General features: G+C 35.1%; 1 protein-coding gene across 6 annotated transcripts in view; it reads right to left on the bottom strand.

Annotated features, from left to right (window-relative positions):
* The window catches only part of CNOT4 (CCR4-NOT transcription complex subunit 4), a 149,285-nt gene that overhangs the window by 14,815 nt on the left and 117,999 nt on the right, over positions 1-16,471 (bottom strand). For 4 of the 6 annotated variants that reach the window (XM_005679495.3, XM_005679497.3, XM_005679496.3 and 1 more), the window contains exon 10: positions 15,472-15,969. In XM_005679495.3, coding sequence (XP_005679552.1) covers positions 15,472-15,969 — 498 coding nt within the window. Of the gene's footprint in view, positions 1-1,889; positions 10,400-15,471; positions 15,970-16,471 lie in introns of those variants that run through there. The other 2 variants (XM_005679499.3, XM_005679500.3) reach the window with 1 other exon arrangement.

Raw genomic sequence — 16,471 nt, 5'->3', positions numbered from 1 at the left:
AAATTATCCATGCTCTGAAATATGATTTTCCATGCTCTGAAATATAACCCAACTATGAGCTTTATTTTTAGAAAGTTATCTTTTTAGGCATTAAAATAAGAAACTGCTTCTTAATTTTTAGAAAAAAATTATTTTAGGAAATGAAGTAAAGTCCTCATTATTATACTAAAACTAAATGAAACAGATAATGGGTATGGTCATAGTCATAAACACTTCCAATCAAACAGATCAAGCATACATCTTTCTTCTTCACTGTACTATTTTCACAAACCAGAGGTATTTGTTAAAATCTGTTTTGAGGTTGTTTTATAAATAAACATTTGATTTTTCAAAATAAGAATATAAATTGAAATTTACTTATTCTTTTATTTTCATATACATATGTGAAATTTATGAGCTTAAAAAAAAAGACTATTTTGCTTTTTCTTCCTCCTTACTATTTATACTGTGGAAAATACATATATTTTCTTGCTTTCAATTTTTCAAATAATGCCTCAATTTAAAGAGATTTAATCCTAATAAGACTGTATTCTTTTCAGACCTATAAAAGACAATACTCCTCTGGAGGATAGCATTTCAAAAGGCCTACCTGCTGATGAATTTAAACAGCTATATGCCTACCATCAGGTTCACTAAGTGGCCTTAGTTTTAAAATTAATTTAAAAATATATTTAAGTGTTCATCCTTGGCTATGATTTATTGTAGTTCAACTGGCAAAGAATGCCAGAGATAGTCTTGACAGACCAATTCTCAATCAGTGTTGAAGAAAGGAAAGCAAGAAGGAAAGAGAGAAAGATCAGGTGAAACAGTCTTAAAATATAAATTATATATTTAGTCTTAAATATACATTAGAAACAACAATTCCTATTTCACCATCTCCTGGAGCTTTATACAGAACTAGAATTTTTTAGTGGAAAAAACTAGTTTTATTAAAAATCACATATATTTGTGAAACACTGAATTTCAGTAATATTGTCCAGAAAATATTTTTAAAGAGCTAGAATTACTTAAAAGTAAAAGTAAGTGAATAACGGCAATCTAGTAAAGTAAAAAGTCTACCAATTAGCCGTTTGTTACTCAGTCTACTCCTGAATAATGGCAGTCTAGTAGAGTAAAAGTCTACCAATCAGACATTTGTTACTCAATCTACTCCCAACCCAGACTGTGTGTTCTGCTTAAATGTGCTATTTTGATTTTTAAGAGAGAACAAAGAGACAGACTGAGAAGGAAATTGGGAGGTAAATAACCATAGAGACACTGAGTGAACACTCAGGAACCTGACAGAGCCCTTTCTTCTCCTCTGAAAAGGGAAAATTCAGGCCTGTCAAGGGTCCTACAAGGGTATCACACAGAAATGCACCTTAAGATCTAGTCAAGACCTCCCCCTCTAACTGTGGTCAGTTACACGGAGAAAGAAAGAAGCAATTTCCTCTTTGCCCAAAGGAAGAAAAACTAGACAGAGAGGTGAGCACAAGCTACCAGAATAAGACTCTCAGCAGTCAAGAACTAAAACCAGAAAGCGTGTTATAAAACAAAACTTGCAGGGTTGTATATATTTATCTGGAAATTATGAAAGATTTTTGCATAGTTCAGGAATAGGCTTCATTCCAATCACCTACCATTTAAAATAAAGGTGAGGTTTTGCAGCACTGACTCAAGAAATGTCATTCCTATCTGGGACTAGGGCTGGGGAAGACTATGGTTAGGTTAATTAGTGGATGTTAATAGTTTAGATGTAAAAACAAAAAAACCCCCAAAACCCATCAGTTCAGTAGCTCAGCTGTGTCCGACTCTTTGTGACCCCATGAATCACAGCCCATACCTGGTAGCAAATCACACCCTAAGTGAGGGATGAGGGAATAGGGCTATCAGTAATCCATAATCACAAATTTTAGTAAAATATTATTTTAATAGAGACAACATAAGTTAAATAACACTCAGCTTAAGGTCAGTAAGAAATCTTCCTACTCTGTTGATGAAGTCATAACCCAGAGCCTCCTTTTCCTTTAGCTGAATACTCAATTTATAGACATAATAAAGAAAAAAAAAAAAAAGAATGGCTTCAGTGTCAGTTTTCTTGCCAATGCCAACACATAAAACAACGTTTAAAAACATTCCAGTAATATTCCAGATTGCTACGTTCTGCTCCATAGACACATTGCTTCCATACGCAAGACTGACGACAGCAGAGTAGAAATGCAGGTACAGTCCCTGGGAAGAGATCTCACCATATGAGGAAACAGCACTAGGCTATAAAAGTTGATTGCAGTCGGCATCCCTGCATTTCTTCTTGGAGACGATGATGGTATTATCAACTTTAAATCCTTGTGGAGCTTCCCCTCTTTTTCATTATGCTGAAAACCACCACCTCCTTGATTGGAAAAAAAAATCAGCAGATATGCTATCATTTTACACGGTGTAGCATACAATCGCTCTTCAGGGATGAATCTGAGATCACCCCTTTGGTGTGGGTGCAGTACATCTTGGTGCCATTACTGTAAGAATTGTTTTCATTCTGTAGTATTAGAGTTATCAGCAGTCTAGTGGTCATGCAGGTTGATGCTTAAATGCTCTCTGGCACTGCAGAAAAATTCTGGGTAAATTTAGTTCCACCTCTGTTTTACTCTTTATTTCGGTTCTGACATCTGTATTTAAGTCACATTAAGAGTACCTGTGAAGTTTCGATCTCCCCCCCCCATTAAATTTACTCCATGATCACCAGGAAACATTTAACACAAGGCTGTTTTAACAACTTACAGGGTCTGTAATAACAGTTGCCAACAGATGGACAATCTGAATGCCTTAAATTCATTATTTGTACTGATATTCACAGTTGAAAGCCTCTGACTTGTGAGAACGGCTATAATAAACTATAAGACACAATGAAGTTTAGAGAAATGTTCTGAATCTTGAAGTTTTCTTCTTGAATTACATATACTCACATTACGAGTACCTGTGAAGTTTCTATCTCCCCGCACTAAAGTTACTCCAAGATCACTAGGCCACATATAACACAAGGCTGTTTTAACAACTTAAACGGTCTATAATAACAGTTGCCAACAGATGGACAATCTGAACAATTTAAATTCATTATTTGCACTGATATTCACAGCTGAAAGCCCTTGACTTGTGAGAACTACTATAATAAACTGTAAGACACAATGAAGTTTAAAGAAGAGAGATGTTCTGAATCTTAAAGTTTTCTTCTCCTTGAATTATATATACGAAAGGTGAGGGCTAACAAAACTTTAAACTGTTAGAATGTGATTGTGGGCAAACCACAATCCTTCTGAGCCTTGTTTATTAATATCATTATTATTATTTGGTCTTCAAAAGAAGGATCATTAAAGGCTATGCTATCTGTTTCACAGCTCTGAAGTTTTAGGACTGTATAATAAAACATCTTTTTCTTCTTTTTATCCTTTCCTTAGGTTTTCCTAAAGAGTATATGGGATGGATATGTTCAGTAGTGGAAGTGAAAACTGATGAGGAAAAGCTATGAAAATATTTGTTCAGATAAAGCATAACCAGGGGTGAAGTAGGCACCTATATTGTAACCTTGCTGCCTATGAAGAGGACTTTAATTCCCATTAAAAAAAAAGAAAAAGAAAAAAAAACTTTAGAGAAGGACGGAATATGAATACAGCTCTTATCCTAAATGCAAGAACTAATGAGAACACAGAAGGAGTAAATACACAAAAAGTCACAGGGAGATGGCCTGAGACGTTTTCCTCTGCCGTATTCACTAAGTAGAGGATTTAAATGAAAATTACTATACGTAAGTCTATGTACATGCACACATACCAACTCAATCTCACCCCAGACACAGAGTGAGGCTTCCTTGCTAAGGAAGCCTTTTTTTCTGTAATGTACTAGTCAAATGTCATGAAGACAGAAAATTACCACTTAAGAACTAACTACTCAGACAGTTACTTTAAACATTTTTACCTGAGTCTAGATGCAGCTATTACCACACAGCCCCAACAAGGATGGGCCAAATTTCTCACAGCCAGAGTGGGTTATTTATTCAATTTTAACATTAAGATAATTAAAGAACAGTCCTACTAGGCCACCAAATTGTACACTTTAAAGTACTTAATTGTATGTTATGTGAATTTCAACTTAAAAAAAAAAAGGGTACTGTGTTCTTTAAAGGCTTTATAAATTATATGGAAGGGAAAAAAAGCTTTGAGGCTGTTGCTTATAACACAGCACAATAGTAGGTCTTAGGACCAAACCAGGAGCTGCAACAGCAAACTGTTCAAAGCACAGTATGTTCTTAGGGGTTGGGCTGGAGCTTCCAGGAACTTGAAAATAATCATAAAATGTGAAGCTGGCTAAGAACAAAGTGAAGTCAATAGCTGCTTTATGAAGTCTGGTGTGAAGGAACCTGAAGAAAATGGATTGGCTCTCGAGTACAGTAATTTCCATCTGGTTCATGGAATTTCTAGGTACTTCAGTCTAATTCTCAAGCAGCTTATACTGCGTAGGCCTGCCTTCAATTCTAGGTACCAATAGGTGTAAACCGTATTTTTATATAACTCAAACTTAGGGTAGACTCCCCAAAGCTCCAAGCTACCAGACTCTTCACATGCACCTACTTCCTCTGTCTAAACCTTGCGCATCGTAAGTAACACACTCCCTGGGGATACCTACGCTGCCCAATCTCATCTCTGGCTTTCCCCAGGCCTCCCCTTGTACTATGTGTTCACATCCTCCTACTGTGCTTTGAGGAAGCAGTGTTCCCTCCACTGTGGGATGTTCTCCTCTGGATCGCCTTCAACTTATAGGAAACATGATTCAGGATTCCTCTGGTAATACCATGCTTTCTACAATTCTCTCTCACACAGTCTGACTTCCTACTCTCAACAAAAGGACTAGAGGGAAAGCTGGGCGAGTAAAGACCACAGAGGTAATGAAAGCTTGCCTTCTTTCCAACCTCCAGCCCTAATGTTAGACATCTATCTACAATCCTTTTTCTGGTTCTCACTTGTCATGTAGTGTTGAGTGGTCATCACACTGACTAGTCTCTTAATCTGCCCTTCTCTTAACAATACTATACTGGTTCTTTGTCCTCATCAACATATAAAATCAATGAACTCTGGATCACAAGATCACATCATCAGTTTTACCTTCTTAATTATCTTTGTGTTCTTTTCTCTTCACCCTCTAAACAAACTCTCATATATGCTTTGTCCACTCCTGCTGAATCACCACAACATACAAAACTATACATATCTGACTCTTAAATTTGATCCTTATCTTGACTCAATTCTTAAATTTCTTTCTGATGAATTCTAGGCTTATTCTCACAGACTTCTTTCTCTCCCTCTTTTTTTTTTTAAAAAAAAACAACAGGTTCCCAACTCCAGTCTTTCACCCCCATTTTCTCACGATATGCATCTAAGAATAACTCATACGAGCACCTTCATCTAACTTCATTTTCTCTAATCTCATCTTCTTTCGCCTAGATTTTCATATTGTTTTTTACAAAAAACAAAGGAAGATATAGCCCATCTCGATTAAGTTAAGCTATAACCTAACCTCATCTCAGGGGTGTATCTCTTCCAAACACCTACAGAAATCTTTTACTCCACTGGTTAGCCTATCTTCTCTTCCATACTATCTATGCTGTTCTCTCACTCGACTCTGTAAATTCTGTGTTAAATATTCAGCTCCCTTATCTTAAAGCAATGCCTTCTAAGATCTACGACTCGTCTAGTTAGCATCTTGTTTCTCCCTTCCCTCTTGTTGCCAAATGTCTTTAGCCAATGACTGCTGCCTCTACATCCCTGACATTTCCTCGTGAATCCTAGAAATCTGCCCTTCCATCTGTATCTTTTTATGAAAGCAGCAGTTTTAAAGATCACTAGAGACATGGCCAAACCCAAAGGCCTTTCCCTGCATCTCATTCTGACTTCTAATTCATAATTTCTTCTGCAATCCTACTAGTATTACTATTTGTGTCCAGGCCATCTTATTTTCACTGCTCAGCAATGACATACAGGAACTACTTTCTAACTGGTACTAATTTCCAGCAAATGTATCAATCTTCTTAAAACGCTGCAATCAAGTTACATCTTTGCCAAAGAACATGTAGTTCTCTACCACTGACCACATCCACATCAAGACTAAACTCTTCTTCCTAGTTATCAAGGCTTTTGCACATTTACCTCACCTTCCTACATGACCTGTAATAACCTCAGACAAGTCCATCTCCTTACTATCCTCTCCTGACCCTTCAAAGACCGTGCTAATCTCCATCCTCAATTTTTCATTCAATCTGTTCCCTTTACTGTATTTTCCAATTTCATCATTTAATTTCAAGCCATCCTTCAAAAGCAAAAGTCAGACATTTCCTATGAAGCCTTTCTCCAAATCTGCCTGAATAACTTCTCTAAATCCCATTTTTACTTCTGTATCAGCAAAGTGTCTAACCGGCTCACTCAGCATTTCATGTGTGACTATTCAGCACAAGGAGACAACATAGTAGATATTCAGATAAAAAGACTGAGAGGAGAAAGACACAGCACCAACAGCAGAAGAACTAGCTTGAAACCAGATATATGACTTAATCATATTTTATAGAAAAAGACATATAATGGCATTTTGCAGTATCACCTCTTTTAAAGAAAAAAAATTTTAAGTTATTGTGCTCTCAACTGTATGATATGCACCTCTTAAGCAGATATGGGAAAGCTTCATCATCAAATAAACCAAAGAATCCAAAGCCTTACAACTCAACATAGGATGGAATGTCCTCTCGTTTTTATATGTGCACACGTAACTTGGTGCTCTTCATTTTGAGAGTTTCAATAAGCCTGCAATTCGTTCCTTGCTCTTGACTCCCTGAGGTAATGCCTCCTTACGAGCAGCTCCCTATGTACCTGCATTACAGCAGAAGAGAGCTCTGTCAGTCTTGAAGGGGCTTGGAATACTGTACAAATAGGAGCCATGTCAGTAAAAATGTGCACACAATGCAATGAAGCTTTCTTTAAAAGAATATATATATATATATGTGTATCTAGAGGAACCTATACTTAACTACCTACCACAACACTAAAGAATAAGACATGAGTATATGCCCATGACTGAGCAATACTTCAGTTAGAATAATGAATGTATGTCTCCCCTGTTAAAATTTTTTTCACTCTCTCTAAATTATCATATATTTCAAAATTTCAAGTATCAGTATTCAATATCCTTCGTTGTCCTGTCAAAGCAATGAATAATGAAATGAGTGGACTACCATGGCTGCTCTTATAGTTAAAATATATCAAGAGGTGACCCTATAGAAATAACTGAACTAAAATTGTCACAAGACTGTTATCCTTGATAATATATAACAGGATCTATACTTTATTTAACTGGTATCCCTCAAGATCTACCTCGAGCCACTACACAGAACAGGCACTAAATATTTAATTAATGCTCTGCTGAAATAAGAGGAGAGTATACAAAAGTACCACCTGTAAAAACAAAATGCAATGGTGGAATAAAAAGGAAAGTATTATTAATCAGAAAATATTTCCTAATGGAATCTTTAAGAAAATAAAGAGGCACTTAACATTCATCATATGATCAAAATTATTCAGTCCAGGTCTATATCCTACAGTGGCACTAAGAAGTGATGCTCTAAATGTTTTTTTAACATTTTCTCCCACTTCAGCTGGGGGGGAGATGGGTCACCAAACGCTTTGACAAGTCTAGTAACTATGAATATTCTCCCCCCCCCCAAAAAAATGAACATCTGTACACACATACAACTCATAAGCACGTCCAAGGAGTTTTGTATTCCAGGTTAAACATTTCTGATTTAAGGAAAAGACTAGTCACTTTTGAAAAGTTAAGGATATAAAAGCATACAAAGTTTCCCTTGTGCATGACATATCAATCATGCAAGGAATTTATCAAAAACTAATCTGAAGTTTTTAGAATTTCTCATTCTTTACCATCACTTGGCTTCATCAGTTTACGTGCTATGTGAAGCAGTATGTGTTGTGTAATTTCTTCTGAGTTTTAGTATAATCAATTAGTATAATCAATTTTGACTGATTTTAGGACTTCACTTTAAAAAACCATAACATACATAAAAGCAAGCAAAACAGTGAAGCTTAATTTTTTAGGCTTACAAAGTCTCAGATTTACAAAGTTACTTAAATGATCATCTTTCATCCACATGAAAATATCTAAGTTGAAGCCTAATTACCCAAGAAAGCATTTTTCTGTTTACAGTGTGTATGTATAAGGTGGCACAGGAGGGGAAGAAGGCAGGAAGACAGTTCTGGGTTCTAGCAAGTCAGATAAATTCTGACAGTTCTGCGGCAATGGCCAGGAATGAGAAAGGAGAGAAAGCTACCACAGGAGAGAAGCCTTGTTTTAACAGGTATATTTCTCAACACAAAGAAGAAAGTAAATGAGAGCTAACCACCGCTTATGTTTTCATAAGAAGATTCAAGCAATGAAAGCTTGGCTCTGAAGGCTGGAGAAAACTATGCACTAGGTCAGCCCCAGCAGGGAACCCGAGTTTGTCCACAAGGCCCAGGAGCCTCAGCACCACAGGAGGCATTAAGTGGATGTCTTGGCCTCTTACAGCAAAAATGAAACCACAGTCAACACATACTAAAAGGCTTCATATTCAACACATACTAAAAGGCTTCTAACGAATTTATAGTATTCTGTTTGTATTTGCTAAATTTCTTATAATGTTGTCCTAAGTCTCTCCTAAATCAAAAGCTGAGATTGTCATGTATGCAGAAATTTCACAATAATAATTTAAATGGCTAGATAGTTGTTTCTATACTCTCAGCTAACCAAACTGAAGAATATCTAAGAGTGGATTTTAGTTTACCCCCTATACTTCAGGACAAAGCCATTTAATTTGTGTATTTTATTTAATGGAAAGTTATTAGACTTTACATAGTAGAGAGGTAACCCTGAAAATTCCAACTCCAACATGATATTAGTATCAGTTCCCAGTAAGGTGTTTCATTATTATCATCATCATCATTATTATTTTAAATCTTTAGGCTTCCTTTTTTGTTATTCATGATACTCTTTTAATATTTTTTTAATTAAGGCATATCTTTTATATCACAGTTGTCCTTTGAAAATCCCAAGAGGAGATCTGACTTTCCCTTTTCTTCCCAGATGCTTAATTTAGGCAGAACAGCCATGTTTTCTGAACCAGCTCTGAACTCAGCTTATTTTCTTTCATTATCAGCTTTAAAACTATTTCAAGAAATTGTTTATTATCCAAAAAATCACTTCACATTATATCCTAATAAAGTACACCACTATTCTCTGTGATTAAAATTACCTATGACAACTTACGTGGCCTAATTTTAGAGGATCCCCAATCTCTTCTCTTCCACCTTAGTCTCATTCTGGTCAGGAACTTGTCATATAGTTTTATTATCACATTTCAATTGTGAAACAATGAAATTTCCAAACAAATATCTCACAGAACTACCATTTTTTCAATAAAAGTTTTACACTACTATGGTTGCTTCTCACATACAATATTTTACCCCATATTCAAGTTTCTGATAAATCAATTTTAAGTTGAAATTCTGTTTCTGAGGCATTTCCTGGTATACTAGGCAGTGCATTAGGAAAGAGATTATACTGCATTTAGTCTATAATAATTATCTCTTAAGCGTCTCTATATAATTAACAACCATTCAAAAAGAAAGTGCAAATGTGCAAATGAGAAAGAACAAAAACAGTTTCTAAACAGGCAATGCATAATATAGGACATAAATCCATACAACTACAAACAATTACTGATAACATCCTTCTGGGCATTAAATGACACCACCAATTTTGTTTTATATGTATTCTTTCTTCTCAAGTATTCAAAGAATGCAATAGACATTATCTTCTTAATTTCCAAATTTCTCATGAATATATTAGGATATTACCATTTTTTCACAAGTCAGAAAACAAGAACTACCATTATCTTTGAATATTTTCAACAATAGAGCCAAAGTAACAATTCTAGCTAATCTCATCTGGGATCTTAATTAGTACTACAAGTTTATTTGTGTGAGTTAAAAAATAGTATCACTCATGAGAAACAATGCCAAAATTATTATGCTAATAAATTGTGTTAAAGGCCTAATGAAGAAATACTTTAGCAGCTATATGAGGTAACACACTAGTTGTAGGCATGTGGAACGTTTATGTTGGCTCTTTTGGGTGTATACATTAAATGCAAAATCAGAAAGGAATCATGCAAAAATCCGGTTGCCCATGCAAGCACCCCAGAGTCTAATCCTCTCCTCTCAGTTCTGTTGTCAGGCCACAGTAGTGTGGAGACTTGTAGGCCGCTGTCCTTGTTGTAATGAATGGGAAGAGGCTGACAGTGGCATGGTCGAAACCTTCACCTCTTCTTCCCCTGTGGAAAAGTCAGTCATGGTCTAGTTATGGGTGACTAGATTTGTTAACAGTCCCTTTAAAAATGATTTCAATATTTGGAATACTGATACATATATAAAATACATGCTTAATGGCTGGAATGCGGGTGTGAAACAAGACATGAATTTTAAAATATAAACTTATCAAGTACCTAGAAAGCAGTTACACTCTAATCACACCCTTAAATTTAATACTACGTCAGATTTAAGAACAAACAATAGATTCAGAATTATAAATATACAAGAAGGGAAAAAAGAGACCAGGAAAGCCATTCTTTTCCAAGCCAATTGGACCTTTTATATAGACACTCCTAACAGTAAGTAGTATTTTGTGGGAAAAAAAAAATTAAAACTAAATTCACAGAAGTGAAAATGTGAGTTTTGTAAAGGGCAAAATGACAAATCCATGTTTTAAAAGCAGTCATCATGTTTAGAAAAAAGAAATAAAAAGATATAAATATCAGTTTAGCAAATTACCATATAGCATCTGAAAATTCAATGTACACTTTTGAAATAATGAGAAAATAGTAAAAGGCTAACAATACAATGATCCAATTGACTGAAAGTAAGATGACTACTTCTAGGTCAAAGAACTATACATGAAATGAGATCAGTTCTCCCAATTATAATTGATAATGACTACAAGTGACTTGTTTCATCAAGTCACTGTTAAAACAGTGAATTCAGAAACAAAGAATTTTCTTTAAATGCCCTCTCTTAAGTAAAATTTGAATAAACAAAAACATGAACAAAAATCTAAACCTGAACAGTTTCAAATATTTTTCTAGGTATATTTTGAAAGAACAATGCTCACAGACTTAGACTATTATTTGTTTCCCAAATAATTTTTAGCTCTATAGAATAAAAACATCCTGGAAGAAAGCTTTTTGAAAAACAAATCTGCAAAGTTACACTTGGAAAGATAGTTTAAGGGATACCATGAAGAAAAAGACTGTGTCTTTAGAACAGGTTATTTCATAGTTTTTCAGTAAATTGGCAAATATTCTATAAACCCCAAATATATAGCAAGAAGGCTGTGTAAAAGAAATTTTAGAGCTCTTGGTGAGGACATGGTACTCCTAAGAACTAAGCAAGAGATTAATTTTCATCAAGTCAATGAAATGCATTCTATTTTGTAACTGCAGGTTATATTCCTGAGCTGGGCCAATTGTCTCATGAATAGATAAAAAAGGGACCTCCCAAGAGTGTGAGAGCAAAAATCAATTACTATGGGAAGAAAGCCAAGTTAAAGTAAATGCCAGTAATCAATACTGTAGTGAAAAACACTTCAGTTACTGAATCTGAGACCTGAGTTCCTATCTTAAATCTACTACTAACTGAATGTGTGACTTCAAAATTATTTAACCTTTTCAGAAAACAGCTTTGCCATTCCTAAAATGAAGGAGTTGAACAGGCAGGTCATTTTTTGGCACAGGAAAAGTTATTTTTTAAAACAAAAGCACATGGTTCCAATAACAAGGACGACCTGAATGGACTTCACTACTATTGGTTACTAATCCAAGTTTTCCCTCAAGAATATTTATTCCAAAAATCCTTCTCAATTTAGAAAACTGGATATGCAGCCAAGAAAATGCTGCTAAAAAGATTTCACTTACGAAAATAACTGATTTTCAACATGTAAAAAATGTTTTCAATTAGGCAGAGGAAATGGAAACCATTTTTATGTCAAAACTCTGGCAACTGTCCTTCCCATGATGGATTTCAGATATATTAATTTTTAATAATTAACTGAAACAAATCAAAACTTAAAATTTAAATACAAATGTATAATAAACACAGACATTTGTAAGATACAAAGGTGACTATTTACTCCTAACTAAAAGTCAGAAACCCCATCTTGCTCTATGTATCTAAAGAATAAATATACATGATTTTTCCAGTACTGAATACTATCTAAGCATATCTTAAGTGGCAGACCTTGCTGAAACATATGTACTCTCCTTTATGAAGCTCTTAACAGTTACCCTGTGTAAGAAACCATGATATTCACTGCAGAAAATAGAGTTAAACCTTTTTCAACAGTTCAACTCAAGTACAGCTGAGTTACAACTAGGGGTGGGAGGCAGATATTGCCTACATATTAAATTGCTTCAAATAATTTACAGTGAAGATGTACACAGTTTTCCAGAATTTTAGGTTGTCACTTCTAATTGTTACTGCCAAACCTCAATCATCTGGCTACAATTATAAAACTATTCTGTTTTCAGGCTTTGCACATTCAGCATCCTGAGGTATTTGCCAAATATATATAGGCCATGGAAGGGTTCTGTATAACTCCTGATATAAATTTTAAATATTTTGGTACATTAACACTAAAATTTCTTTAGCCATGGGAACCTTAAGAGTTCTCTAAAAATAAGCTTAATTATAAGTCACCACTTAAATACCAAGCTAGTATGCACAGTCAAGAAACTGAAATAACAAACTCTCCCCACCTCCCAGAAAATAGAACAATGATTCAGAATCTATAGTCGGTGACTTCATTCTTAGAATTTCTGGGGAAAAAAGAGTATTCTATGCTCTGTGGTTGAGTCTATGCTGAAAGAAAAGAAAAACCCACGAAGATAGGATCACGATTTAATGCCACATTTTTCTTCATGAAGTATCTATTCTAGATGAAGACTTCAAATGACCAACACAAGGTCAACTACCTTCAAAAATCAGTGACTACTCATCACCCCTGTGGCATTTCTGGAATATCTACCAGCTTAAAAAATATTTGGTTTAAAACTGCTCTTTTTACACTAATGGACAATATGATAACTATGAAATCAGAAGAACATATAATTTTTGAGGATGGTCACATAATAAGTCAAACGAAAGTACACGATGAAGACAGCTAAGAACTAGAGTTCCACAAAGGCATCCTCCTTCCTATCATATCAAGCCCATGCTGTTCTGCCTTCCTGACCGAGCTCCCCATCGTCTCATCCACGCTCCAAAACACATGAAGCACCTCCTGGTACAGAAGGTAGTTCTACTGTTTCTTAATGTAATGGCACACTAAATTTTGCCTCTATGCCTTTATTCGGGAGTTTCTACCAACACAAAAGGTCTTGCCCTTTCCCTCCTGCTAACCCAAATCCAGGATACAGATCAAGTCCTAATTCTTCAATGATGCTTCCCCAACAATTTATAGGCTCCACTGATGTGTCTTGCATTCCAGCATCAAATAGTTACCACCTTCACACACAGTCTTATTTCATCTTGTCAACTACACTATATAGTATCTGGAAATAATATCTGCATTTTAAAGTTTTTCTGCATTATCCACATGGCCTAGTTCATTGTTGGGCAGATACCCAAATATTCATAGTAATTGGTCTAATATTCTATTGTTAAATGTTTAGAATATTTAGGGGAAATTAAATTTTTGGTGTTATAATGATATGAGATGCACTACTAGTAATTTAAATTCCACACTTCTAAATGATTGAAACAAATGAAAACAAAACAAAATTATATTCTAATATATTGTCTTTGAAAAAAATGAGTACCAGGAACTGAACACTTAGTATTTCTTAAGTGAATATCATGTAGAAGAGGATTGAAAAATGTCACTCTAAATTACTTACTAACTACCATAATCAAATGAACAAATATCACAAGTCCCACCACTGTGCAAACTACTACATTAGGTGCTATCATGGTGGTGGTGGTTTAGTTGCTAAGTCATGTCTGATCTTTGCAACCCCATGGATGGGGGACCGCCAGGCTCCTCTGTCCATAGGATTTTCCAGGCAAGAATATTGGAGTGGGTTGCCATTTCCTTCTCCAGGGGATCTTCCTAACCCAGGGATTGAACCCGGGTCTCCTACACTACAGGCAGATTCTTTAACAACTGAGTTACAGACTCCATGTGCTATCACACTCATGGGTAAATTACACACTCATGGGTAAATTAACTTGACTGTATCAAAAGCCACACAACACATTTTCTTAACCTACCTACTTGTCTTGAAATTCAAATGCTATAGTCACAAAGAGAATCGAACCAAAGAATTTTGATGGCTCTCTGAAAATTTATCTATCAACCTTGCTAAAAACAAGAGAACAACTGTCTTGCTGGTGATAGCACATTATTACAGTAATACTGTGCCATGCCATATCACAAAGGCCAAGACAAGGGATAAAAATAAATTTTGTGAGTTATGTAACAGAGTGAAGGACTATTTTATTCTACTTGATTCTCTTCAGAATCAAGAGAAAACAAACTCTTTCAACAGTCATATATAAAGCCCAAATCAAACTTTGAAAAACGATCAATAAGAAAGATTTCTTTAAATATAGAAGTCATTTGATCTAAAAAATATCGTATAAAACCAAAAGTTCTGAAACTTTCAAGGGTAGCAGTACAAAATCAGAAATATTCTGGCGTCACTTACAGGAATCTAATATTTACCCCAGAAACAAAAATATGACAGACCAAAAGGAAAAAAATCTCTCCTTGAACAATTTCTTTTTCACAGAAAGTATAATTATCCACATATGATATGTCTGTGAAAATTAAGAGTTCCCAAATATTATGTCCTTTATTATATAAGCAGAGTTTTGATGTGAGTGTGTGTCTATCAGTCAAAATAAATTGTGAAAAGGAGTTAAGAGGGTGGCTTTATCCCTCATGCTCTCACTGATTATCATCTCTAAAAATTTTTTTTGAACCAGTTTACTTTTAGAATGTATAATCAGAATTTTTGGTGTTGGACATTATGGCACCATAATTTCAGAGCCCATTTCTTTTTTCATTCGAAAAAGACTTATATGCCATAAGAAAGTATGGTAACTATGCTATTAAGTAAAATGCTTCTGAGCAATAACCAGGTATAATACTCCACCATCCTTATAAAGCTCAATATTACAAGGCATCCATCCAATAAAATTTTTTTAGATTATGATAAAGAGTGTTTCCCATTGAAATTTCCAAGACTAATGATAAATACTTTCTGTTATCCAAAAGCACCCTCCCTACCCACCCAACAACCTGTAGGCAAGAGTTAATTCACAAGTTCTCAAAGGCTATAAACAAACCTACCTGCTATAGGGATCCCTCCCAGACCTGTGTTGTGCTGTGGCGGGAGATTCAAGTCCAAGAAATTACTATTTGAGGTGGGGTTTGCTGTGTGGTTCAAGTGCATGATGCTATTGCGTGGAAAGGCCATCCAAGGATAGCGGGCTGCCTGGCCTGGAAAACTGAATGAATTATAAACCGCTCGGTGCTGCTGAAATTGAGGGAACCTCTGTGGCAAGACGGAAAAGGTACTATTCAGAGAGTTGGCATTCGTAGGTGCAGCAGGATGCAGGAATCCAGAGCCTGGACCTTTGGCGGTTGTAGTGTGTGACGAGGAGTTCTGGAGAGATGTGGGCGAAAGGGAAGGCTGGTCTTGGACTGACAGTTCCTTTTCAATCAAGTCTGCTAAGGCTTTTCGAGTGACATCAAAGGGATCAAAACCCAAGTCATCCTCTGGTTGTTTAGAAGAACCAAAGCCAAACGCTGCTTGCCAGTCTGTAGAGGATGATACTGGGATTGTTTCTGATGGGAAGAAAAATAGTGATGAATTTAAAACATATATCTCACTTCCATACTAGTGAAACATCATACTGTATAACACAAAGGCAAATAAATACATGCAAAATCTGTTATGATCTATAAGAACATTAACACTGTAAAATTATAATTGGCCTCAGATACTTTAAACAATGATTTCATTTTTAAGTTACTAACTTCAAAAACTGAATGATACAGACTGATTTTGCTCATCAAGGAAAACAAAGTACTACTTGAAACCCAAATCATACTCTCAATTATTCATCATCAAAACCCAGAATAAGTTGTGTAAATAAAATAAAGTAATAAATATGGTCAGAGAATTCAATTACAGTTTATTTTTTAAATATATTTCTCAAAGACACACATATAAATAATCCTGAATATATGCTTTATATACTACTATAACAATGAAAAAAGTATCTATTTAATCTTTATATTTTTTTACATTGTCTTAATTTTATGCTATCCTTCACATTAATGAGAA

Source organism: Capra hircus, chromosome 4 (genome assembly GCF_001704415.2).
Source record: "Capra hircus breed San Clemente chromosome 4, ASM170441v1, whole genome shotgun sequence".
Taxonomy (NCBI): Eukaryota; Metazoa; Chordata; class Mammalia; order Artiodactyla; family Bovidae; genus Capra; species Capra hircus.
This window is presented reverse-complemented; position numbering and strand designations above follow the sequence as displayed.